This window comes from Orycteropus afer, unplaced genomic scaffold (genome assembly GCF_000298275.1).
Source record: "Orycteropus afer afer isolate SDZICR_OR568_19922 unplaced genomic scaffold, OryAfe1.0 scaffold00003, whole genome shotgun sequence".
In the NCBI taxonomy this organism is placed as follows: domain Eukaryota; kingdom Metazoa; phylum Chordata; class Mammalia; order Tubulidentata; family Orycteropodidae; genus Orycteropus; species Orycteropus afer.
This window is the reverse complement of record NW_006921590.1, coordinates 28003120-28030759: the sequence shown is the minus strand read 5'-3', so window position 1 is coordinate 28030759 and position 27640 is coordinate 28003120. Positions and strand designations below refer to the sequence as shown.

Sequence of the window (27640 nt, the reverse complement as noted above, 5' to 3'; positions counted from 1 at the left end):
TCCGACTCGACGGCACATAACAACAACAACCAATTTGGCTTCCATTCAGAACTTCATGAAATTCTAGATAGTTTTCATTGTATACTTCTCTGTTTATTTAGTATCCCTTCAAGCTGAAATCTCTTCAAGAGCTATAGTTAAGCATTCTATTTCATTTGTTTCTTCTATAGACCCAGATATGCAACTGTAAGGAGTTTCACAGTTTCAAATATGCTAGTGTTTAAAGTAGGCCCTTTCTCTCTAATTTTGCTTTTCTATCTTGTCTTCTGTTTCTTTGCTTCTGCTTACTTTGTTCTCTGCTTCTTACCTAATCATCTTTGCACTAGTGGCTCAGTGATTAAAGTGCTTGGCTGCTAAACAGAGGTCAGCAGTTCAAACTCAGTTCTTTTCCCACTTCCCTCTTAGTCTCAAGAGTTATGGCATCTCTTTCCTCTGGGTCCTGCCTCCCTTACCCATCATATTCATTATTATGTGAGCTGTTTCCAGACATTTTCACATACCATCTGCATTTCTCCTTCATAGCCCTGCTGCACATTTTTACACTTACCAGGAATACTCCTTAACTAGCTTTAGAGATTCAACAGTTTTCAACTTATGGTCAATCTTGCTTCATCCATATGCCCATCCCTTCTCTCCCCATATTATTTGAAATAAATCCCAGACATCATATCATTTCCTTAATAAATATTGCAGTATATATATGAGTAGGGGCTCTTGTAAAAATAAAACCACAGCAGTATCATTGCTGTTGTTGTTGTTATGTGCTGTCGAGTTGGACCCGACTCATAGTGACCCCTCCTTGGGTTTCTGAGGTGGTATCACTACGGAAGTAGATTGCCTATCCTTCCTTCCGAGGAGTAGCTGGTGGGTTTGAACCGCCAGCCTTCTGGTTAGCAATCAAGTGCCTTAGCCACTATGCTACCAGAGCTCCCAATATCATTAGCACACCTAAAATTACTTAATATCATTATTTATCCAGTGGTTATTCAAATTTCTACTTGTTTCATAATTGCCAATTTTTTTTACAGTTTGTTTAAATTAGGATGCAGATAAGGTCTACACATTACTGTTGGTTGATAATTCTTTTAAGAGTATTTTAACTCATAAAATCCCTCTCCTGCTCTCATTTTCTTTTTATTACAGGTTTGTTGTTGAAGAAACTGGATTGTTTGTTTTGTAGGTGTTCCACAGTCTGGATTTTACTAATTACTTCCTTGCACTGTCCTTTAATGTGTTCTGTGTTTATTCTTTAAACACTTGGGATTTTATGGTGTTATTTGAGTATTTAATATAATTCCTAACATTGCTCAGTGAATCTTCGTATATTTTAAATCCCATTAAGTCACTTCTTATGAGAAATTGGTGGTGGTGATGGGGAACAACTCTGATAATTTAAGGCCTTGTAAAAATATGATTAACTTAATCTGATCCAGTTGTTTATGGCCTTGTAATTGTACTTGTCCATGGTATTTTTCCCTGAGGGACCAAGTGCTTAGACTTGTGAAAATGAAATACATTTTTTGCAAGAATGCCCCTTTGAGGGACCGCCACAGATTCCCAAACTGTGGTTTTAAAAAAGTTTGAATTAAACTGAGAGTAACATTATATTTAAAAATTTCTGACCCTAAATAATAAGAACCTGGGGTTCCTGAAGAAGGGATCAGAGCCTCATATATGCAGACAGTACCGAATACCCTTTTCAGTTGCTCCACAGGAGTTCTCATGGCATACTGGTTAAAGCATTTGGCTCCTAACCAAAAGGTTGGCAGTTTGAACCCACCAGCTGCCCTATGGAAGAAAGATGAGGCAGTCTGCTTCTGAAAAGATTTACAGCCCTGGAAACCCTAAAAGGTTGCTGTGAGTTGTGGCAATGGGGTTTTTTATGGTGTGACAAGAGCACATTGCATAGTCTAGGATAGGTACCAAAAAACAAAACAAAACCTGTTGCATCAGGTTCCAGTGGCACAGTGGTTAAGCACTCAGCTGCTAGTCAAAAGGTTGGGAGTTTGAACCCACCAGCCACTCCTGAAGAGAAAATGATGCAGTCTGCTCTTGTAAAGATTACAGCCTTGGAAACCCTATGGGGCAGTTCTACTCTGTTCTATAGGGTCACTATGAATTGAGATAGGGACAGAAATCCTCCAACAAACTCACCCTCACCTAACTCCATGGATGGGAAAATTAGGTCTTTCTCAGACACCAGTTGGCAAATAAATGGCATATGAATTTTAATGCCTTCTTGTTCATGTGTCATAAAACATGAGACCTAAATAGGAGGAAATACTCTACAAGAATTCCACAACCATTCTAGTATGGCAACATCTGAAATGATTTGAATGGGAGACTCTGCATTTTATCCTAAGGGTAGCAGCTGCTACATGGCTTCTGTGATTTCTGGTTATTTTTGTGCAGCAGCTCTCACTGATGGAGTCTGTTCTTGGACTTTCCTAGTCATTTTTTCCTGTTGAGGTTCAGTTTTGTACATAAGCATTATTATTATTAAAAAATATAATATTTTCTCCCTGTTATTTGCCAAGAGTAACTCTGGAAGGCTTAGAACATTCAGGGTGACATACCAGACTAGAAATTTATTTTTATGATATATTCTCATTGTTTCCCTGTTTTAGGAGCTGGGAATCCAAACTGTGAAATTGCAATTGTCATGGGAAGAACTGAAAATCCTTCTCAGTCCAGGTAATAAAACAATTCTAATTGAGAAGTCTATGTAAAAATAAGGGTTAATCGTTCTCTCTGTCCAGGGAATTTACTTCAAATGCAGTGTTTGGGCATGATGATCATGATGATATAGAATGTGTTGTGAGATTAAATGTCACATATTCATATTTCACAGTTATTTTGCTAAGAAATATATTTGGAAGACTTTTTAAGGAGTGTTTCTGTGTATTCCTTGCTGTGGAATTTCCTACATTAAAAAGTATTGCTGTGTTCTTAAAGCTGTTTGGATCAGATTATAGTCAAAACCAAACTCACTACCACTGAGTCAATTCACACTCCTGGTGTCCCTTCAGAACAAAGTAGAACTGCCCATAGGATTGCCAGGGTTATAACTCTTTATGAAAGTAGACTGCCACATCATTCTGCGGAGAGGCTGGTAGGTTTGAACCACTGACCTTTTGGTTGAAAGCCAAGCATTTTAACCACTGTGCCACCAGGACTCCTATGAATCAGATTATAAGATGCATAAAATTTTTCTATAATGTCTGTAATAATTAAATGACTAGATGTTTAGACAAAAAGCAATGGTCTGCTAGATAGATAGAGACAAGTATTGATTTGGGTGAAGGGAAGGGCAATGTACCAAATGTGAGTGATCAACACAGTGGCATTGAGGAAGAGGAAGACAGAGAGAATGCATGGGAGGTACAGACAACAAAGATTAAAAAAAAAAAAAAAAACCCAGTTGTCTTCAAATGTTTAATTTTGTGTATCAGTTCCCAGTGTTGAACAATCAAGAGAAGCCTGGATAAAACAACTTTGGCTTTTTATCCAATCACTTTTACTGTTCCAGATCACAGCCTATCTCAGGCTCTGCTCAGTGTATATCTTTTACATGTTTCGCATTTCAAGTATCATTGCTTAAATGATAACAGAAAAGAAAAGAAAATTGCAACTCCACCTAACATCTGTTTTATTTTTCTTCTTAGTAAACTTTTCCTAACATCTGTTCTTTTTTTCACTAGACACAAACAACACAGCATGATTCTTGTTCCTATCGACACACCTGGAGTAGAATTAATAAGGCCTTTGTCAGTTTTTGGCTTCATGGGTAAGTACTCAGTAAACATCCACACATTGGCAAGCATTGAAGGGAATTGATAACATTTTCATATATGACATGTGTTCTTAGAAATCACTTTGGCTGTGATAACTTAATATAAATTCTGGTGGAGTTCAGAACAGGTCAAATAAAACAAGAGTGGTGTATCATTCTACTTTATTTTGTTTATTTGTTTGGAAAGGCAGATTGTATTCAAGGAACAGGAGTTCTAACTGCCGTCTTATTTCTGTCATCCATGGAAGTGGATTAATTAAATAGACATATAGTAAACTCAGTCTAGAGAAACCACATGGAATCTCACTTTTGTCTTTAAGTTTAGGTTTCTTAATTAAATTATCAACCTATAAGAACCCGAGGCTTGGAATCTGCTTTTTGCTTGGGGGGAGGCTCTTTATCAAGGTCTGGGCCTGAGGTAGGCAGACCAGGTCTTGGAGGCTGCTTTTCACTAGGGGGTAGCTCTATATTAAGGCCAGTGCCCGAGGTAGGCAGGTGCAGAGGGGTTTGGAACAACTAAGGGGGATGAACTTGTCTATTAGTTTGTCTTTCTGTGATGGCTTACATGTTGCTATGAGGCTGGAGCCTATGCCACCATGTTGCAAAATGCCAGCAGGATTACCCATGGTGGACAGGTTTCAGCGGAGCTTCTGGGCTAAGACAGACTCAGAAGAAGGAAGAGGTCATCCACTTCTCAAACAATAGGCCAATGAAAACCTTATGAATAGCAGCAAAATGCATTCTGATATATTACTGGAAAACTTTATTAATAGCCGTGAAACACTGTCTGATATAGTGCCAGAAGGTGAGCCCATCAGGTCAGCGGCACTCATAATTTGACTGGAGAAAAGCTGACTCCTCAGAGTAGAGATGATCTTAATAATGTGGATAGAGTAAAACTTTCAGGACCTCTGTTGGCTGCTGTGGCGTGACTCAAAATAAGTAGAAACAGATGCAAACATCTGTTTATAATTGGAACATAGAATGTACGAAGTATGAATCTAGGAAGATTCAAAGTTGTGAAAAATGAAATGGAATGCATAAAGATCGATATCCTTGGCATTAGTGAGCTTAAATGGACTGGTTTTGGCCATTTTGAATCAGACAACCATATGATCTACTATGCCAGGATGACAAATTAAAGAGGAACAATGTGGCATTAATTGTCACAAAGAGTGTTTCAAGATCAGTCCTAAAGTACAGTGCTGTCAGTGATAGGATAATATCCATATGCCTACAAAGAAGAGCAGTTAATACTACTATTATTCAAATTTATGCACCAACTACCAAAGCTAAAGATGAGGAAATTGAAGATTTCTACTAACTTTTGCAGTCTGAAATTGACTGAACGTGGAATCAAGATGTGTTGATTATCACTGGTGACTGGAATGCAAAAGTTGGAAACAAAGAAGAGTTACTGGTAGTTGGAAAATATGGCCTTGGAGATAGAAGTAACGCTGGAGATCACATAATAAAATTTTGTAAGACCAATGACTTACTCATTGGAAATACCTTTTTCAATATAAGTGACAACTATACACATGGGGCTCACCAGATGGAATACACAGGAATCAGACTGACTACATCTGTGGCAAAAGGCGATGGAGAATTTCAATATCTTCGGCCAAAACAAGGCCAGGAGCAGATTGTGGAACAGACCATCATTGCTCATATGCCTGTTCAAGTTGAAGTTGAAAACAATTAAAACAAGTTTGCGAGAGCCAACATATGACCTTGATAATATCCCTCCTGAATTTAGAGACCATTTAAAGAATAAATTTGATGCATTGAACACCAATGACTGAAAACCAGAGGAATTGTGGGTTGACATCAAGAACATCATCCACAAAGAAAGCACGAGGTCATTAAAAAGATAAGAAGAAAAGACCAAAATGGATGTCAGAAGAGACTCTGAAACTTACCCGTGAGCAGAGAGTAGCTAAAGCAAATGGAAGAAATGACAAGATAAAAGAGATGAACAGAAGATTTCAAAGAGCAGCTTGATAAGTCAAAGCCAATTACTATAATGAAATGTGCAAAGACCTGGAGTTAGAAAACCGAAAGGGAAGAACACACTCAGCATTTCTCCAGCTGAAAGAACTGAGGAAAAAAAATTAAGCCTCGAGTTGCAATATTGAAAGATTCTATGGGCAAAATATTGAATGATGCAGGAAGCATCAAAGGAAGATGGAAGGAATACACAGTCACTGTAACAAAAAGAATTGGTTGATGTTCATCCATTTCAGGAGGTGGCATATGATCAAGAACCAATGGTACTGAAGGAAGAAGTCAAAGCTGCACTGAAGGAATTGGTGAAGAGCAAGGCTCGAGGAATTGATGGAATACCCACTGAGATGTTTCAACAAATGGATGCCCCACTGGAAGTGCTCACTCAGTTATGCCAAGAGATTTGGAAGACAGCTACCTGGCCAACTGACTGGAAGAGATCCATATTTTTACCCATTCCAAAGAAAAGTAATCCCACAGAATGTGGAAATTATTGAACAATATCATTAATATCACATGCAAATAAAATCTTGAAGATAATTCAAAAATGGTTGTAGCAGTATATTGACAGAGAGCTTCCAGAAATCCAAGGTGGATTCAGAAGAGGACATGGAATGAGAGATATCATTGCTGATGTCAGATGGATCTTAGCTGCAAGCAAAGAAAGATGTTTATGTTTTATTGACTATGCAAAAGCATTTGATTGTGTGGATTTTAACAAATTGTGGATAACATTGAGAAGAATGGGAATTCCAGAACACTGGATTATACTCATGAGGAACCTGTACATATATCAGGAGGTTGTCATTTGAACAGAACAAGGGGATACTGCATCATTCAAAATCAATAAGGGGGTGCATTAGTGTTGTATTCTTTCACCATATTAATTCAACTTGTATGCTGAGCAAATTATCCAAGAAGCTGGACTGTATGAAGAAGTACGTGGCATCAGGATTGGAGGAAGACTCATTAACAACCTGTGATATGCAGATACAAAACTTTACTTGCTGAAAGTGAGGATGACTTGAAGCACTTAGTGATGAAGATTGAAGACTAGAGTCTGCAGTATGGATTTGTTGTTATTTGTTGTTGTTATTTTCCATCAAGTCAGACCTGACTGATAGTGACCCCTCCTTGGGTTTCTGAGGCAGTATCACTATGGAAGTAGATTGCCCCACCTTCCTTCCGACACCTCAATATAAAGAAAACAAAAATCCTCACCGCTGGTGCAATAAACAGCTTCATGGTGGATGGCGAAAAGATTGAAGTTGTCAAGGATTTCATATTACTTGATTCTACAATCAACACCAATAGAAGCAGCAGTCAAGACATCAGATGACATATTGCATTGGGCAATGTGGTGGTTATGTTTGTGTGTCAACTTTGCTGAGCCTGGTTGAGTGGCTGGGCAGCTGGTGGTAGTTATTCCCCATGATGAGACCAGCAATCAACTCCATGATGGAATCTACCACAAGCAGCTGAGTAACTGCCTTAGGGAATGTGGTCTGCTTCCTGTATATAAGCAGAAGCCTTGGGGAATGGTCTCTAACTTGTGGCACACTTGAACCCTGCCTGTAGTAGCTGTGTTGTTGTTCAGCAGCCTGCCATGCTCTACTGACCTGGGGACTTAACAATGGACTTGAATTAATAGCCTGCCATGTGATCTTGTAACATCAGGACTGTGCCTTTTTATTTGTCAACCTTGAGCTTGGCAGCCTCAGCAGCCAGCAGCTGTCTGAGTGAAGAAAAGCCTCTAGCTTCAGTGGGCCAGGAGCTGGAGGCACAGCTGAAACCCAAGGCTGAGGGGCTTTCACCCAGCCCCTAGAGCCTGGCACTTTGAACTTGGACTTCTAGCCTCCTGAACTGCAAGAGAATAAACTGTTTGTTAAGGCCATCCCATTTGTGGTATATTCTTGTCAGAGCGGAACTAAGTAACCAAAACAGGCAAATCTGCTGCAAAAGAGCTCTTTCAAGTGATGAAGAGCAAAGATGTCTCCTTGAAGACTAAGGTTCACCTAACCCAAGCCATGATGTTTTCAGTCACCTCTTAATGCATGTGAAATCTGGACAATGAATGAGGAAGACCAAAGAAGAGTTGATGCTTTTGAGTTGTGGTGCTGGCAAAGAATACTAAGAGTACGATGGTCTGCTAAGAGGACTAACAAATCTGTCCTGGCAGAAGTGCAGCCAGAATGCTCCTTAGAAGCAAGAATGGCCAGACTTCGTCTCACCTACTTTGGTCATGTTGTCAGAAGGAACCATTCCCTGGAGAAGGATATCATGCTTGATAAACTGTAGGGTCAATAAAGAAGGGGAAGGGCCTTAACAAGATGGATAGACATAGTGGCTGCAATGATGGGCTCTGGTATAGCAAGGATTATAAGGCTGGCATAGCACTGGGCAGTGTTTCATTCTGCTCTGCATAGGGTTGCTATGAGTCAGAGACAACTCAACGGCACCTAACAAGAACAACAACAACATAAGAGCTGTTAATGAGTTTTGACATATATGAATACAAAACTTTTCCTTCTTTCTGCCCTGGGTTGGAGCTGTTAAGAAGGAAGCACACTTGTATGTGCTGCCATCCACCCTGTGCACATGTCTGCTGTTTCCAGGATACTCTTGTCATTCACTCAGTAGATACTGAGTGCTAAGCACCATTCTAGATGTTTGAAATACATTAGTGAACAGAACAGAGTAAGAGCCTTACCCTCATGGAGCTTACATGCTGGTGAAAGGAGAGGGGCAATAACTACAGATGCATGAATAAGATTATATGGCATATTAGAAGATGATAAATGCAAGGTTCCTGAGTGGCACAGATGGTCTGCACTCAGCTACTAACATAAAGTTTTCCTGTTTGAACCCACCCAGTGGCACTGCAGAAGATCCATGGCTGGTGTCTCAGACTTTTAGCCTCTACTCTTTACCCCGTCCAAAACTGCTTCCACATTTTAGGTGTCTGTTAGAGCAGCACTCTTGGTACCAAATTCTTAGTTCTCTAGTGCTGCTATAACAGAACTACCACAAATGGATGGCTCTAACAAGCAGAAGTTTATTCTCTTACAGGTTAGGAGGCTAGGACTCTGAATTAAGAATTGTGGCTCTAGCTCAAGACTAGGCTAGAAATCTGAGTTCAGAATTGCTGGCTCTAGGAGATAGGTAGAGGCCCAATGTTGGGCTTTAGCTCTGCCTTCCAGGTCCACTGGAGCAAGCTGGGGGCTTCTCCTGACTCACTCAGCTACTGGCTGCTGAGGCTGATGAATCCAAGATAGGCAGGTAAAGTGGCAGGTTGTTGGCTCACAGGCTGTGCAGGCAACAATCTCGAGAGTGTCAGGCAATATAGCAAGCCACTGGTTCAAGTCTAGGAACTGGAAATTATGATGAGCCAAATGCAGGATCCCCAAATGAGCAAAAACTAGCAACCTTTACCGAAACTTTTCCATGTTTAATGGAAGCAGGCCACACCCTGAAGGCAACTCCCCTTCACCTAATTATCTGCTCACAGCATATTCCACCATAGATGTCATTATACCATGTCCAATCTCATCATGGGAGTAACTACTTTCAGCTGCCAAGCCACTCAAAATCACGGCCAAGTCAAGTTGATACAACTTTAAACTATGACACCGAGTGAGCAGCTTTCTTAAAGGTTATAGCCAATTTGGCTCCAGAAACTACAGAGTCTTTCCAAACGAATACATAAACAAACAAATGCCTCAGAAGGTGATAAATGCTATGAAAAAGTTGATTACACTTCAGGTTCTGTGGTGATCCTGACTTTTTTTATGGTTGGATATGGCTGATGAAAATGCCTAATAGCAAGGACAAGACACAGTTTATAGAGCTTTTGGCATCATCACCTTCTGTAGGATGCAGCAGATTTAGTCACAGGTTAAGTGCAGTGGCAAGATGGGGATGAACAAGATCACTAGTGCAAATTGTGCATGGAGAAGTGTTGGACTGCAGAGCAATGTCCTAAAAGACCTTCAAAATGGGTTTATATATGTTGGCTGCAAATACCCTCCATCACAAAACCTGCACTTGAATATTCAGTCTGACAGATCCACTAACCTCTGTGCCTAAGGACAAAAGAAACATAGGAGAGAATGTTGATTACTAATGTCTATTGACAAGAAAAGGGTGTGAGGTTATCTGCAGAACTTGGCAAGGAAGAAGTATGACGCAAAGACAAATGCATGAATGTGTTCTGTCTCCAGGATTCAAGTACCAGTATTTTCAAGAGGCAAACACATAGTGGAACAAGCCTAGACTGAGAGTGAACCTACCCACAAGTTTAATCTCTGTTCCATCACTAATGCTGAACCTGCTCTGTCCCCTTGAGCAGGCTGTTCTCATCTTCGGGCATTGGCTTTCACGATGATAAAATGAGAAAGTTGAATCACATTACTCACTTGCAGTTTTTGAATCTGGAGCCTTTTTTTTTTCTTTTTTAAATCCAAGACAAATATTATTGGAAGCTATATGTAAAACATTTCCAAGAAGATGTAGTCAATGTCATGAGACAAAGTCAATGTCATGTGAGCTGCTGTATGGAAAGTGAATTTGCTCTGTAAACTTTCACCCAAATCACAATTTTAAAAAAAAGTATGCCAAAAAATAAATGGTGCTGGACAAAAAAAAAAAAAAAAATTAAAACATTTCCAAGAAGAAATACTAGTCTGGTTGGAGCTGTGGAGCCCAGTCTTCCCTTTTCATAGCACTAAAACTTTAGAGAACAAGTTTGAAAACCTCTGGATCCAAGGATGTCTAAGATCTCTTTCATCTTGAATAGTTAATGAGTTTTCTGGGCTGCTGAGTGTTAGGGGCTCAGGGCTGAGGTCTACCTAGGAATGTCCATGAGACACAGAGACTTTTACCTCTTACCTTCTTTTAGTGATTTTACTTCATCAGATTAATTATGTGTGGCTAATTCTTTTGTCAACATATTTTGGTGCTTAAAATTTTATCTTCTATTTTATAGATAATTTGCATGGAGGACACTTTGAGATCCATTTTAAACAAGTGCGAGTTCCTGCCACCAATTTAATACTAGGTGAGATGATTTTGGAGCAATGACTCTCCAGAATTGTGGATTAAAATATTTTTAGGCCTGAATATGAAAAAAATATGTAGCCAACCTTAATTTAAATACTTTTCATTTTTATTTACTCCATTTACCAAGGGAAAAAAATCTGTTTTTTAGATTTCCTTACATAGAATTGTTATTATTTGCCATCGAGTCGAACCCAACTCATAGCGACCCCTCCTTGGGTTTCCGAGGCGGTATCACTATGGAAGTAGATTGCCCAACCTTCCTTCCAAGGAGTGGCTGGTGGGTTTGAATCACCAGCCTTCTGGTTAGTGGTCAAGTCCTTTAGGCACTACGCTACCAGAGCTCCTTTACATAGAATAATATGGTTTAATTTAAGTTTTGGATGTGTTTTTGTATAGCACACCAATTGAAAACATAACTAAATACAAAAATAATACAATTCAGGGAAACACACTTTTTCCTAAAACTCTCAAGCAAGCCTCTATTTGTTTTAAGAAAACTTCATTGCTTTCTGAATTCAAGTCCTTTATAAAAGTTAAAAGGAGCTCTGGTAGCATAGTGCCTAAGGCACTTGATTGCTAACCAGAAGGCTGGTGGTTCAAACCCACCAGCCACCCCTCGGAAGGAAGGTTGGGCAGTCCTACTTCTGTAGTGATACTGCCTTGGAAACTGAAGGAGAGGTCGCTATGAGTCAGGGCTGACTCGATGGCACATAACAAAAACAACAACATAAAAGTTAAAAGCATAAATAACTTCGACATTGTATGACTGAAAGGAAGATGTTGTTGTTGTTATGTGCTGTCAAGTTGTCTCCGCCTCATAGCTACCCCTCCTTGAGTTTCTGAGGCAGTATCACTACGGAGGTAGATTGCCCAACCTTCCTTTTGAGGAGTGGCTGGTGGGTTTAAACCGACAGCCTTCTGGTTAGCAGTCAAGTGCCTTAGGCACTATGCCACCAGAGCTCCCAGAGAGAAGATGGGGCAATCTATTTCTGTAAAGAGTTACAGCCTCAGAAACCCACTGGGGGTTACTATGAGTCAGAATTAACTTGATGGCAGTGAATTTGGCCTTGCCTTTTCTTTCATAGGTGAAGGAAGGGGATTTGAAATTGCCCAAGGCCGCCTTGGACCTGGCAGAATCCACCATTGCATGAGAACAGTAGGTTTGGCAGAACGTGCTTTACAGATCATGTGTGAACGTGCAACACAAAGGGTGGCCTTTAAGAAGAAACTGTATGCACATGTAAGGATGATTAATTTTTTAATGTATTCAAGCCCAATTAATTACACTAACCTTGAACTAAAACAGGATTACTTAGTGATAGAAAAATTTCTTCTATATGAACAAGGTGATTCTTTTCTACAAAGTATATTATGTCTATATTTAAATATAGTCTGATGAGAGGTTTTATCTTTGTGAAAGATTAAATAGCTTCTAAAGTGCTTCAATACCTCACCACTCAGAGTGTGGACAATTCCTTTAACTTTCTCCGATTAGCTCTCTATAGAACCTGGTACATTACCTGTCCCTCTCTGGACATGGAGAGGGACCTCAGAACAAAGTGGTTGGAACAAAGTGGTACTAGACTTTCCAGAAGAGATTTGTGGAGATAATGATAGAATAGTAAATGACATGGGAAAACAGCCTAAAACTCAATGAAAGGAGAGACATTCTGATAGAGAATTCCAAAAATGGAGTGAACTGCTTCAGGAGGGCATCAGTTCTCAGTCATTGGAGAGACACAAGTAGAAATGGGACCAACATTTGGTGGGACTTTCACTATGTTTTGAATTTTCATCTGTAAATTTTATGCTTCTGAGTCTGTTTACAAAGTGCTATAAACAGTTAAATGTGGGCAATATAATCAAAATCAGGAGATATTTATCAAGAGGGAAAAGATGATATCATTTCAGATTTCCTTGAAGAGCTTTTTAAGTGAACTGGGATATCCAAATATTCCTCAAAAAAAGTGCTTCTAAATTTTAAGAAGCAAGAAAAATTATTATTCAGCAGTTAAGACTTACTATTGCTAACAATGTGAAGTCAAACTTATGGTAATAGAATGGTATTTGCTGGATGTGTATATTTTAGTACGTCGGTCCTCCTGTAGAGTGCATTTATGACTATTTTATAATATTTTAAGTATAGTTTTAATCTTAAATTCTTATAGGCTTATCTTTTCTTTTTGGGAAATATTATTCAGCATATCTATGATTCATTTGCAACATTTTTCTTCTGAAAAAATAGTCCATTTTTTCTTCTGAAAAAAAATAATTTTTCTTGTGGAAAAACACACGTAAGAGTAATTTGTGGGGAACCCCTTTAATATATGATGAGGCAAAGGTTCAGGTTTTGGGTGGGTAGAGTGGGAGGAGATGAGAAGATGCAAACATCTGGAGCCTGGATACAACCCCTGCTGCTGCAGGAGCAGGGCTAGAGAGTTGCTCATGGCACCAACTATCATCGCTTACCCTTTCCTCTGTTCAAGATTGCCACCCAAACCCTGCAACAGGGTGACAGCAGGACACAGTATGCTGAGGGACAGACAGGCATCTTAAACACATAAAAAAGCATTCTGCCTGAGTGCAGTTTTCATGAGTGATGATTTACTACTGTGCTAGACGACAATTATTTTCAGAGAAATTTCCCTCCCGCCTTTTAAAATTAATGTGTCTTGGAGCACTAGCCTGGGCTTTTCAAAAATATGCCTCTCTTCACTGGAAACTCCTTGTATCTGGCACAAAGGAATGATTTGGCAAAAGTAGAAGATATGTATGTGCATGTCATAAACAAAAATCTGGGCCAGGTTTTTGTGTTTTTTTTTTTTTTAATTCATGAAAGAAACATTCCATTTCCCTGAGTTAGGAGAGTCCTTCCAGCTGCCTCATAAACTATTCCAGGCTCTAAAGCAAAAGGAGGAGGGGGGGAAGTGGGTGTAACCACAAAATGGCAACATATGGTGATGATAATGTTCTGTATCTTGACTATATCACTATCCTGATTGTGATATTGTTCTATGGTTTTAGAAGATGTTACTATTAGAGAAAACTAGATAAAAGCTATTTAGATTCTCTCAGTATTATTTCTTAAAATTGCATGTGAATCTACAATTATCTCAAAATTAAAAGTTCAATTTTTTTAAAAGTTTAACTTTTCAATACCTAAGAAAATATAAAGTTCTAATCAGAGTTTCAAACTAGTAAATGAATGGGGCAATTGCCTAGAGCACTCAGTTTATACTCACTCAGCGCTTCTAAACAAATGTAGCATCCATAGCAACAGCTAAGAACATATCCTTTATTCTAAAACTGAAAAGTAAATGCATTTTGGATTTGTTCATGAAGCTATTATTACTCAGTTTTGCAGCCATGGACAACTGACTCACCAAAAACTAGCAAGTTTGAAGTTGACCTTCAGAGCTTCCTGTCAGCTGCTGGGGCAGTTCTGTGCATTAGAAACATTGTACCCACACAAGTAATTTTAAATTGAAAGCAGCCACATTTTTAAAAAGTCAAAAGAAATAAGTGAAGTTAATGTTAATAATATATTTTATGTAACCCCAAATGTCTAAAATGTTACCATTTCAATATGAAATAAATTATTGAAAATATTATATTTGTTATGCTGATTCTTTGATATTGGGTGTGCAGGCTACACTTAAAGTACATCTACATCCAGACTAGGCATATTTCAGATGCTCAGTAAGCACATGTGTTTAACGACTATCCTATTGAACATCACTTCTGAGGGAAATTCTGATCAAACATCTACCTCTTGAAGAAATGTACCAGAGCAGACATGCTTGAGCATAAAAATGGCTGTGGAAGGTTAATGTGGCTGGAATCTGAACACAGTAATTGTCTGTTGGTCAAACTTACATTAACAAACATTATTCTCCATTGTAAACACCAGTTCTGTGATTTAGAACTGGGTAGCAAAAATCCCATTACAGCCATTTGGAGGCACTGGGCATGACCCCTGGGTTGCAGTGCTGAATTCTGTTTAGTTGCTTGTGGGATCAACAGTAAAGTTTGGTCTATATATTCCTCACTTACCTCCCCCAATCCTCTTCCAAGTTTTGGCCAATGGAAAAAATTCATTAATGTTCATTAAGACAAATTCTTTAAAGCACTAATTTTTAAAAATTCAACTTGTATTTTGAGATAATTTGTATCTCACATGCAAATGTGAATATAGACTCACATGCAGATGTAAGGAATAATTGGTGAAATAACACAGAGAGATCCCTTGTACCTTTTACCCATTTTCCTTCAATGGTAATGTTCTGCAAAACTGTAGTACAATATTGCAACCCAGATATCATCATTGATATAGTCAAGATACAGAACATTTCCATCACCACAGCATCACTTATGTTGTTGTCCTTTTATAGCCACACCATGTCCCACCATGCCCTGTCACCTCTGAACTTCTAGCAGCCACTGATCTGTTCTTCATTTCTATAATTTGTTATTGTAAGGTTATAGAAATGAAATAACATTCTATAACCTTTGGAGATTGGTTTTGTTTTAGTCAGCGTAATTTTCTGATTCATCCATTCATTTGTATTTGTGTGTGTGTGTGTGTGTGTGTGTCAACAGTTTGTTCCTTTTTTATTGCTGTTACTTCATGGTATGGATGTACCACAGTTTGTTTAACCATTCACCCATTGAGGGACATCTAAGTTGTTTCCAGTTTGGGGCTATTACAAGTAAAACTCTATAAACATTTTTGTATAGGTTTTTGTATGAATATAGTCTTAATTTCTCTGGGATAAATACCTAAGAGTACAATTGCTGAGTCATATGGTAGTTAAAATGTTTAGGTTTTTAAGACCTGCCCAACTGTTACATTCTCACTAGCAATGTATGAATGCTGTAGTTTCTCTGCATCTCTGTCAGCATTTGGTATTGTCACTTTTTTTTTTTTTTCATTTTAGCCATTTGGATAAGTATGTAGTGATATCTCATTGCAGTTTTAATTTGCATTTCCCTAATGGCTTATCATGGGAGCTCTGGTAGCATAGTGCCTAAGGCACTTGACTGCTAACCAGTAGGCTGGCGGTTCAAACCCACCAGCCACTCCTTGGAAGAAAGGTTGAACAATCTACTTCCATAGTGATACCGCCTCGGAAACCCAAGGAGGGGTCACTATGAGTCAGGGCCTACTTGAGGGCACATAACAACAACAACAATTGCTTATCATACCGAACATCTTTTCACTTGCTTACTTGCATCTATATATTCTCTTTAGTGAAATGTTTCTTCATGTATTGTGTCCATCTTCTGATTAGATTGCCTATTTTTTTTGCTATTGAATTTTAAGAGTCCTTTATATATTCTAGATACTGGTCTTTGTCAAATATGTGGTTTGCAAATATTTTCTCCTACTCTGTAGCTTGTCTTTTCTTTTCATCCTCTTAACGAGGTCTTTTGCAGAGCGAAAGTGTTTAATTTTGATGAATCAAATTTATCAGTTTTTCTTTCTTTGAATTGTACATTGGGTGTCAAGTTAAGAACATTTTACTAGTCCTATATACCAAAGATTCACTTATGATTTTTTTCTTTTTTTGTTTTTTTTGTCTATTAAACTATCTTTGTGTCCTTGGTATAAATCCTACCTCATCATGGTGTACAATTATTTTTACATATTGCTGAATTCTATTTGCTAACACTTTTAAAAGAATTTTTGGTGCTGCTTTCATGAAGAATATTGGTCTGTAGTTTTCTTTTTTTAATTTCTTTGTCTTGTTTTGATATAAGGGTAATAATAGCTTCTCAAAATGAATTAGAAGTGTTCCCTTCCCTGTGTCTTCTGAAAGAGCTTGTATATAACCAGTGTTAATTCTTTCTTAAATGTTTGGTTGCCTTCTCCAGTGAAACCATCTGGGACTGGAAATGTTGCAAGTGGTGGTGGAGTTTCTCATTATAAATTAGTACTTTTAGGGCTAATAGATTATCTATTTTATACTGGATGAGCTGTGGTAGTTTATGTTTTTTAAAGAAGTAGTCCATTTCACCTAAGATGTCAAATTTATGTGTGTAGACTTTTTCCATAGTATTCCCTTATTATTTTGATGTACATTCCTGTTCTATTAAGTTTTGCTTCATAAACATAATGATAATTGGCAGCTCTGTTCTTTGGTGCATACACATGTAGGATTTCTTTTCTTGAGGGATTGACTCTTTTATCATTATATAATGACCTTCTCTGTACCTGATCTTTTTTTTTTTTTTTGCCCTGAAGTCTATTGTATTTGATATTTACATATCCATTTTTGCTTTCCACTGATTAATGTTGTCCTGATATATCTTTTTATTTTTTTTACTATCAAAATGTCTATATCACTATATTTGAAGTGAGTTTCTTTTAGACATGTTTCTTTTTTATATTTTAAGAGTTTACATTCAATGTTATGTTTACATTTAGTTTCACTCCCCATTTACCATGCACAACCCTAAACCAGTCTCCTCCCCTCCCTGCCCAGTAACCCTCCCCCTGTGCCCCTCATAGTTATGTACTCCTGTTTGTCCTGCATTTCCTCAGTGTGCATGTTGCCCCTCTGGTGCCCCATGGTCTATTGCTCTAAGGGATGTATTACCATAGAGTAATAATAATATCTTCCAGGTTCATCCATGTTGTGAGATGATTCATGTATCCCTCACTGTTCTTCAGTGTAGCATAGTATTCCATCATGTACATGTACCATAATTTGGTTATCCACTCATCCGTTGATGGGCATTTAGGTTGTTTCCATCTCTTTGCTATAGTGAATTGTGCTGAAATGAAAATAGGTGTACATATGTCTGCTCGTGTGTTATCTCTCACCGCTTTAGGATGTATTCCTAGCAATGGAATTGCCAATTTATATGCCTTTTATTTCTCTTTCTTGCCTTATTGCCCTGGCAAGGACTTCCAATACAATGTTAAATAGCAGTGGTGATAGAGGGCATCCCTGTCTTGTTCCTGTTTGTAAGGGGAATGCCTTGAGTCTTTCTCCATTAATAATGATGTTGGCCATTGGCTTTGCTTACATACCCTTTATTATGTTGAGGAATTTCCCTTCTATCCCTATTTTGCTGAGAGTTCTGAACAGGAATAGATGTTGGATTTTATTAAATGCCTTTTGTGCCTCAATTGATATAATCAAATGGTTCTTTTCTTTTGTTTTGTTTATGTGGTGGATTACACTGATTGATTTTCTGATGTTGAACCACCCTTGTAAACATGGTACGAATCCCACTTGGTCTGGGTGTATTAATTTTTTTATATGTTGTTGGATTCTGTTGGCTAGGATTTTGTTAAAGATTTTTGCATCTATGTTCATGAGGGATATTGGTCTATAGTTTTCCTTTCTAGTGGTATCTTTCCCTGGTTTTGTTATTAGTGTTATGCTTGCTTCCTCAAATGAATTTGGGAGTATTCCTTCTTTTTCTATGTTCTGGAATAGCTTGAGTAGTATAGGTGTCAACTCTGCTCTCAATATTTGATCAAAATTCTCCAGTGAAGCAATCAGGGCCAGGACTTTTCTTTGTGGGGAGTTTTTTTTTTTTTAATGACCTGTTAAATTTCTTCTTTTGTTATAGGTCTGTTCAAGTATTCTATCTCTGAGTGGGATAGTTTAGTTAGGTCTTGTGATTCTAGAAACTTGTCCATCTCTTCTAGGTTCTCAATTCTATTGCAGTACAGTTTTTCATGATATTCTGTCAATATCCTTTTTATTTCAGTTGGTTCTGTTGTGATGACCCTTTTTGTTTATAATTCTTATGATTTGGATCTTCTATTTCTTTTCTTTTATTGGATCTGCTAATGGTTTATCAATTTTATTAATCTTTTTGAAGAACCAGCTTTTTGTTTTGTTAATTTTCTCTATTTTTTTTTGTTTTCTGTTTCATTTATTTCTGCTCTGATCTTTATTATTTCCTTACTTCTAGATGCTGTACAATTCTTTTGTTGTTCTATTTTTAGTTGTTGGAATTGATGAGTTAGAGTGTTGATTTTGTTTCTTTCCTCTTTTTTGATATGCATTCATTGCTATAAACTGTCCTCTAAGTACTGCTTTTGCTGTGTCCCATAGGTTTTAGTATGACGTATCTTCATTGTCATTTGTTTCTAGCAATTTTTTTATTTCAGTTTTTATTTGTTCCATTACCCAGTAGTTTTTGAGCAATGAATTGTTCAACTTCCACATGTTTGACGTTTTTTTCCTTGATCTTCCTATTATTAATTTCTAATTTTATAGCATTGTGGTCTGAGAAGATGCTTTGTAGTATTTCAATGCTTTTGCATTTATTGAGGCTTGTTTTATGTCCTAGTGTATAGTCTATTCTGGAAAAGGATCCATGTGGACTGGAGAAGAATGTGAATTGTGCTTTTGTTGGATGGAATGCTCTGTATATGTCCATGAGGTCGAATTGGTTGATTGTATTGTTGAATTCTTCTCTATCTTTGTTGAGATTTTTCTAGTTGACCTGTTCCTCTTTGAAACTGCTGGGTTAAAGTCTCCTACTACTGTTGTAGAGTTGTCTATTGTCCCTTTTAATTCAGTTAATATGTGTTCATGTTTGTACCTAGAAGTTTCGTTCCCTGTAATGATTAGTTGCTTTTGTCTTGTGCTGATTGACTTCCTTAGTTTTTAGTGTACAGTGTTTTATGGTCTTATTTTGAGTTTCTATTTCTGATTTGGTTTTAATGTTGATGTCATGTATCCTGATTTTGTTGATCTCTGTTGTGGGTTTCTCAATTGGAAGAACTTCCTTAAGCATTTCTTGTATGGCTAGTCTGGTTTTCACAAAATCCCTTAATTCTTGTTTGTCTGGGAATGGCTTGATTATACCCTCATATTTGTTGGAGAATTTGTCTAGATATAGGATTCTTGGTTGGAAGTTCTTTTCCTTCAGTGTTTTATATATGCCGTCCCATTGCCTTCTTGCCTACATGGTTTCTGCTGAGTAATTGGAGTCAAACTGTTTGATTATTATAGGTAATATTTCTTTTGTCCAGGGCAGCTCTCAAAATTTTTTCTTTGTCTTTGGTTTTGGAGAATTTGATTATCTGCCTAGGAGCTCTGGTAGCTTAGTGCCTAAGGCACTTGTCTGCTAACCAGAAGGCTGGCGATTCAAACCCACCAGCAACTCCTTGGAAGGAAAGTTGGGCAATCTACTTCCATAGTGATACTGCCTTGGAAACTCAAGGAGGGGTCGCTATGAGTCAGGTCAGACTTGACGGCACATAACAACAAAAACAACAACATGCCTCAGTGTTTTTCTCTTGGAATCTATCTTGTGTGGTGTTCTATGAGCTTCTTGGACACATATATATACACATATGTGGATGGATGCATACATATAATGATATACATACACATATATTCACATACATACATATATACAACCTATTACAGTCTCCTGGTATTTCATTTATATAATTTTGAAAAAACAACAGGTGAAGAAAAAGAAAGTGTATTTAGGGATATTTTACTTACTGTATTCTTTCTTACCACTCGATTTTCCAAGGTTCCTTTTTTCATCTTTTAGATAACTTTAGAGAGCTTTCCTTTAGAACATGATGGTAAAACTTCTCTTAGTTTCTCTTTTTTCTGAGAAAGTATTAATTGCCTCTTCATTGCTGAAGGATAGCCTCACAGAATATAGGATTCTGTATTGACAGTTCTTTTCTTTTAGCACCTGAAAAACATTATGTCACTTCCTTCTGACCACCATAGTTTCTGATGAGGAATCTGGTGTTTTTCCAATTGTTTTTTCCCTATAGGTGAGGTATCATTTCCCTCTTTTCTTTGGCTTTAGTTTTCAGAAGTTTAATTATGATGGCTCTTAGCATGTCATTCTTTGAATTTATCCTGTTTGAGATTTGCTTAGCTTCTGGAATTTGTAGGTTTGTGTCTTATATCAAATTTGGGAAGTTGTCAGCCATTATTTCTTCAAGTATAGGTAATTGATCCATTTTGAGTCCATTTTGTTTATGGTGTGAGGTAGGGATTCAACCTTATTCTTTTACATGTAGAAATCTATTATCCCAATACCATTTCTTGAAAGGACAATTATTTCCCCCTTGAATGGACTTAGCACCCTTTTCAAAAATCAATTAGCCATAGTGATGAGGCCAATTGATTTTTTTTATGTAAGTGCAAAGAAAATCCAATGAGGAAATGTTGGTCTACTTAATAAATGGTGTTGGAACAATTGGACATCCATATGGAAAAGTATGAACCTTGACAAGATATCTTATACAAAATTGGATAGCAGATCTAAATGTAAAATTTAGATCTTGGATCTAAGATCTAAATGTAAAATTATAAAACTTTCAGAAGGAAACATAAGAGAAAAACCAATGTGGCCTGAAATTATGCAAAATGCTTTTAGAGACATGCACTATAACATGATCCATAAAAGAAAAAATTGACTTCTTCTAAATTAAAACCTTTTGTTCTGATAACCAAACTATGATCCATTCACACAATGGAATGCTGTGGAACATTAAACAATAATGAAGAATGCATGAATCATCTCACAATGTGGATGAATTTGGAAGACATTACGCTGAATGAAATAAGTCAATCACAGAAGGACAGATATTGTATAAGCCCATTATTGTGAAAAATCAAGGAAAGGTTTACTCAAGGAAGGAGATTCACTTTGTTGGTTATAGGGAATGGGAGGGAAGGGGAGGGAAAATTTTAGACTAGTGATTTGGGTGAGGGGAGGGATGGTATGGGCAGAGTCTGTGACCGGCATGGTGACAGTGGGGAAAGGGAGGACACAGAAACGTGCACAAAAGATATAGATGATAGAGGCAAATACTGTTACATGCACAATATTGCATTACCAGTGGCACCAAACACTGGGCAATGGGTAAATGCACAAACAGGTGAGAAGATCAGGTGGGAGTAAGTGAACAGGAATATACCCTAGACCAAGGAGAAATTAGCTGAAGACAATCTTACATATGCACTTGTGCTACAAAATTATCCATATACATTACAGAAGTAACAGAGGATAGGGTTGGAATAGCTTCTCAGAGACAACCAAACACCTTGAGAGAAAGAATCACTGGGCCTGCAGACTTGGGACCACAGTCTTGGGAGACATCATGATCAATTGGTACAACATAGTACATAGATATCTTGTTCTGTGTCCTACTTTGGTGAGTAGCAACTGTGTTCTTAAAAGCTTTCAAGTGGCCATGTAAGATGCAACTATTGGTGTCCTCTCATGTGGAGCAAGAAGAGTGTAGAAAATCAAAGTCATTTGGAAACAATTAGTTCAAAGATGTGATGGACCACGAGGACCTCAGCCTTCATGATCCAGAGACCAGAAGAATGACATAGTGCCCAGCTAACAATGCCAAGCACTTGGAAAAGGACCAGAATTGGAGATCCTGGTTAGAGTGGGAGGAAAAACGTGGAACAAAAGTAAAACACAAAAATGACCAGATTTACTGGTCAGATAGAGATTGGTGGAACCCCCAAGACTATGGCCCCCGGTTATCCTTTGGGCCTAGAAATGGATTCACTCGCGTGGATTGGCTCTCAGCCCAACAGTGGAAAGACCTACATGCAGAACACCTACCCCAGGGTGATGCACCCACCTACCCTAGGGAGATGCACCCCTTGGATCAATCACCCATGAGACATCAGAGGGGCAGCATTCATATAGAAGGAAACCTGGACTGACAGGGATGCATAGATAAGAAGGGCACAGGGAGGGGGTAGTCACAGGGAGTAGAGGGAAGGAGAGTTTTTTATGGTTGGGGATTGTAATTGTGGCTGTGAAATCAAATGTGCATGAACTGTTAAATGTGAAACAAATCTGCTTTGTAAATTTACACCCGAAGTGCATGCACACACACACACAAACTCTAGTTCTATGAATGTCACTGTTTAAACAATGAAAAACAATCTGTGGATTGGAAAAAATTTTTACAAATCACATATCTCACTAAGGACTTGTATCCTGATTATATATATACATATATACACATACACATACATACATATGTTTAAAGGTGCTCTTGTGGCACAGTGCCTAAGGCATTTGACTGCTAACCAGAAGGTTGGTTAGCACCTCCACTAACTACTAGCCACACCACAGAAGGAAGACAGGGCAGTCTACTTCTGTAAAGATTTACCTTCTCAGAAACTCATTGGGGGTCACTACAAGTCGGAATTGACTTGATGGCAGTGAGTTTCTTTTTTGGGTAAACTCTCTAAACACAACAGTTACAAAACCAAAAACCCAATTTAAAAATGGGCAAAAGTCTTAAAGGGGAGATACAGATGGCAAATAATCACATAAAAAGGTGATCAACATTATTAGCCATTAAGAAATGTAATTAAGATCACAAAAACATACTGCTACACATTATTCCAAAAAAACCAAATGCACTGCCATCCAGTTGGATCTGACTCATAGTGACCCTTCCTTGGGTTTCTGAGGCGGTATCACTGCAGAAGTAGATTGCCCAACCTTCCTTCCGAGGAGTGGCTGGTGGGTTTGAACCACCAGCCTTCTGGTTAGCAGTCAAATGCCTTAGGCACTACGCTACCAGAGCTCCTAACACATTGTTAGAATGGCCAAAATAAAAAATTCAATACAATACCAAGTACTCATAAGAATGAGGATAACTGGACTTCTCACACACTACTGGTAGAATGCAAAATGGTTCATCCATGCTGAAAAACTGCTTGACAGTTCCTTATATAGTTAAACATATACTTGCCATATGAGCTAACAATCCCACTCCTGTTATCTGCTTTAAAAAATGAAACCCATATGTCCACACAAAAACCCATATGCAGATATTTATAGCAGCTTCTTTTGGTTGTTAACTAATAATTGAAAACAGGAAACAACCCAAATGCCCTTCAACAGGTGAATGGGTAAACAAACTGTGGTACATTCCAACAATGAAATACTAGTCAGCACTAAAAGAGGAATGGACAATTGATACATGCCATAATTTGGATGAAATACAGAGGCACTATGTTGAGTGAAATAAACTAGTATTCAAATCTCAAATCATATGCTATATGATTCCATTTATATGACATTCTGGAAAAGGCAAAACAGTAGTGACGTAGAACACATCAGTGGTTGCCAGAGGTTAGATGTTGAGGAGATTATGATTAAATAGGAACAGCATGAAGTTTTGTGGGATGGCAGAACTCTTCTGTATCCTGATTGGTTGTTACATTAATCTATGCATGTGCTATAACTCATAGACTGTACACACACACGGGTTGCGACAACAGCACAAGAAAAGACTGCTGGACTATCTCCACACTGAAATTGTCCGGAGAATTATCTATTATGTCTATTAGCAGTCTCCACCAGCATACATTTAACCATGTTTCAATGAAAGCACGTGATTAGTATTCCACAGGGCTAATGAGGAGTGCTTCTTGATTTTAGGCATCGAGGTATCCAAAACAAATCATTTTTCTGATCAAATAAAATTGTCTAAAATCTACCACTATTAAATGCAACATTCACAAGTATGTGGCTGGGCCAGTGTATACCAGACAAATTAACTCTTCCATTTTAAGACATAGAGGGCATGGTGTATGAACAGTACTTAGCCTAGAGACTGTTTGCACTAAATTGCAATGCTATATTACATGTGGTCATCAGACTGAGACAGACTAAGAAGAAGGAAGAGGCCATCCACCTCTCAAAGAATTGGCCAGGGAAAACCTTATGAATAACAAAGAAACACTGATACGTTAGCTGGCGCGGGACCAGGCGGTGTTTTGTTCTGCTGTGCATAGGGTCGCTATGAGTCGGAGATGACTTGACAGTACCTAACAACAACAGCATCAGACTCTAGCTTACCTCTTCCTTCCTTTTGTTGCCTTTTGCTCTCTCACAGGAGGTAGTTGCCCACTGGATTGCTGAAAGCCGCATTGCCATTGAACAGATCCGTTTGTTGACCCTGAAAGCTGCCTTCAGCATTGACACTGTGGGCAGTGCTCACGCTAAGAAAGAGGTGAGGACCGCCATCTGCCCAGCCTTCTCTGGTTTCTCTCACCCATTAGGCATTTCCAGTTTCATGGTGCCTTAATATCACTCGGAATATTGGAGGCCCTCATGTTATTTATGGTTTAAAGATTGTAAATATTTGTCACTTATTAGTTCCCCTTCCACTGGACTGCTTTGAGCTATGACTTTCAAGATGTGGACTATTGTAGCAATTGTGAGATGCAGCAGCAAGAAGTGGGGGAAATCCCAGATGAGCTCTGGTGGCATAGTGCCTAAGGCATTTGATTACTAATCACAAATCTGGCGGTTCAAACCCACCAGCCACTCCTCGGAAGGAAGATTGGGCAATTTACTTCCGTAGTGATACTGCCTTCGAAACCCAAGGAGGGGTTGCTATGAGTCAGATGAGTCTGATCTGACTCCAGGATAGTGAGGTTTTGTTTTTTTGGTTATACCACTGGTTGCTAGCTTTTTGAGCTGTGGCCAAGTATTTAATCTTTCTGCTTATGCCCTAAGGTTCTTGTGAAGAGTAGTCAAGACAGAATGCATAGCACTATGCTGCCACCTAGTAAATGTTTCATAAGTAGCCCTTTAATTCTTGCCTTCTTATGTTTCTGGCTTATATAGAATAAATACTAGTTATTTAATTCTAAAAGTTCATAAAATTGCTAAGAGAAAACTGATTAGTGAAGACTCTTGAACTCTCTTTATAATCCCTAAAGTAATGATTGTGATTTATTGGCTGCCTAAAACGTTTTGGAAATAAGACAAGTACAAATAAATGGATAAAATGTGATTTGGAAGAGATCTATCTTTCCAGAAGGTCTGTATTGATTGAAGTATGGTCATTAATTGCATTACGGTAGATCTTTTTGTTACCTTTCAATAAAAAGGTTTTATAGTGAATAGTGTGTGGGAAAATTCCCTTGTTTCATTTCACAAAGAAGCAGGGTCTAGCAAATTCTGCCACATTTTTTATAGTCTTAAGAATAGAGCATTGTTATAATATCTTGCTTCTATAGATTGCAATGATCAAAGTGGCTGCCCCACGAACAGTCTGCAAAATCATTGACCGGGCCATTCAAGTGTGTGGAGGAGCAGGTGTTTCCCAGGACTACCCTCTGGCTAACATGTGAGTAGATGGTATTCAATAACTATCTGCATTTCATAAGCTGGGAGTTAAAATCTATGGATACTTTGACACTGATTGTTTAAGAAAAAAATAAAGATACAAACTTACTTTAGCAGAGCCCCGGTGGCTCAATGCTTAGGCACTTGGCTACCAACTGAAAGATTTGTGGTTCAAACCCACCAGCTACTATGCAAGAGAAAGATGTGGCATCTGCTTCCATAGAGATTACAGTGTAGGACACCCTACGGGGCGGTTCTACAGGGTCGCTCTGAGTCAGAATCGACTCAATAGCAACAGGTTTGTGTTTTGCTCATTTTATTAAAATTTTGTAAAGTGTAACTGAAGGCTGAATGAAGAAATACAGGTACCTTAGTACAGCACTGGGCACCAATAAATAGTTGGTCTTATGATCACCATTGTTTTTTCATTTCATAATGCTAGTGCTTACAATGAGAGGTCACTGAGGGTTCATGGACTGTAGATATGGGGGTGGGGTCGGGGAGCAGGGATGGCCAAAGGGAGCCCAGGGACGGGCTCTGTTTGCACTTTGGACTACTTACCACCTGCCTGAGGCAGGCGTCTGCTGAGTCAGCAGCAGTACATGCTGTTGACAATTCTGTGTTTAGATTCTGATTATTGGGAGTCAAGAAGGAACATTCTCCATGTCCTGTCTGTCAACCCCACACATATTTACAGCACCATCTTAAGTCCAGTGGCCTAACAGCTTTTAAAAATTAAATTTTAATACATCAATTTTTAACTTAAGAACTAAATATATAGTGCTGTATCATTCACTTTCTATGGCATATCTAAGATATGTCTTAGTTTTGGCAACTTCTAATAAGCTCTGCAGTAAACCAAAAGTGAGAGTAACCCCATTGCCCTGTGCCATTTAGGCTTCCACTTCCCAAATTGGGATCTTTAAGGGGATTTTAGAAGCTCTTGGTTTACTTTCTTGATTTTCCTTGTATTCCTTTTCTTATCCCTGTCCTCATAGGGTTTCAAAAATTAATGTAGTCTTGATATAGAATGGGAGCTCTGGTGACATAGTGCCTAAGGTATTTGACTGCTAACCAGAAGGATGGTGGTTCAAACCCACCAGCCACTCCTGGGAAGGAAGATTGGGCAATCTACTTCCATAGTGATACTGCCTTCGAAACCCAAGGAGGGGTCACTGTGAGTCAGATCTGACTTGCCAGCTGTGAGTTTTTGACTTAGAATCAGAGCAGCTGATATTAAAGTATCATTTTCCCCTTTGATAACCCCCATCCTGCTCTTTCTGTTTTTCCAGGTATGCCCTAATCCGAACTCTGCGTTTGGCAGATGGGCCGGATGAAGTTCATCTCTCAGCAATCGCAGGAATGGAGCTGCGTGACCAAGCCAAAGGGCTGGTGGCCAAAATGTAGGCGGGTAACACTGCACATTCCGCCGGCAGAAGCTCTCCTTCTACCAGTTTAAGTGGCTCCAATATTTCATCCACATTATATTTTTGGAGCAACTTGAGAACAGGGTTAATTACTCACAGTTGGTATTGATTTTAGCATCTGTTTTGATCAATGGGTTTTATAGGTTTAAGTAGGAAATTCTGTAGCTGTTGTCACTGAGTCTGGTACTTAGCTTGACATTTATTTTTTAAAACACTCAAATTGTAAGGA

The 27640-nt window shown here is 38.4% G+C and overlaps 1 protein-coding gene across 1 annotated transcript in view; it reads left to right on the top strand.

The window, feature by feature from the left end:
* Window positions 1-27391, top strand: part of ACAD11 (acyl-CoA dehydrogenase family member 11) — a 140610-nt gene extending 113219 nt beyond the window's left edge. Inside the window, exons 14-20 of the mRNA XM_007936963.2 lie at window positions 2628-2694; window positions 3702-3787; window positions 10785-10856; window positions 11944-12098; window positions 24744-24860; window positions 25876-25985; window positions 27277-27391. Coding sequence (XP_007935154.2) covers window positions 2628-2694; window positions 3702-3787; window positions 10785-10856; window positions 11944-12098; window positions 24744-24860; window positions 25876-25985; window positions 27277-27391 — 722 coding nt within the window. The remainder of the gene's footprint in view (window positions 1-2627; window positions 2695-3701; window positions 3788-10784; window positions 10857-11943; window positions 12099-24743; window positions 24861-25875; window positions 25986-27276) is intronic.
* Window positions 27392-27640: the final 249 nt, after the last annotated feature.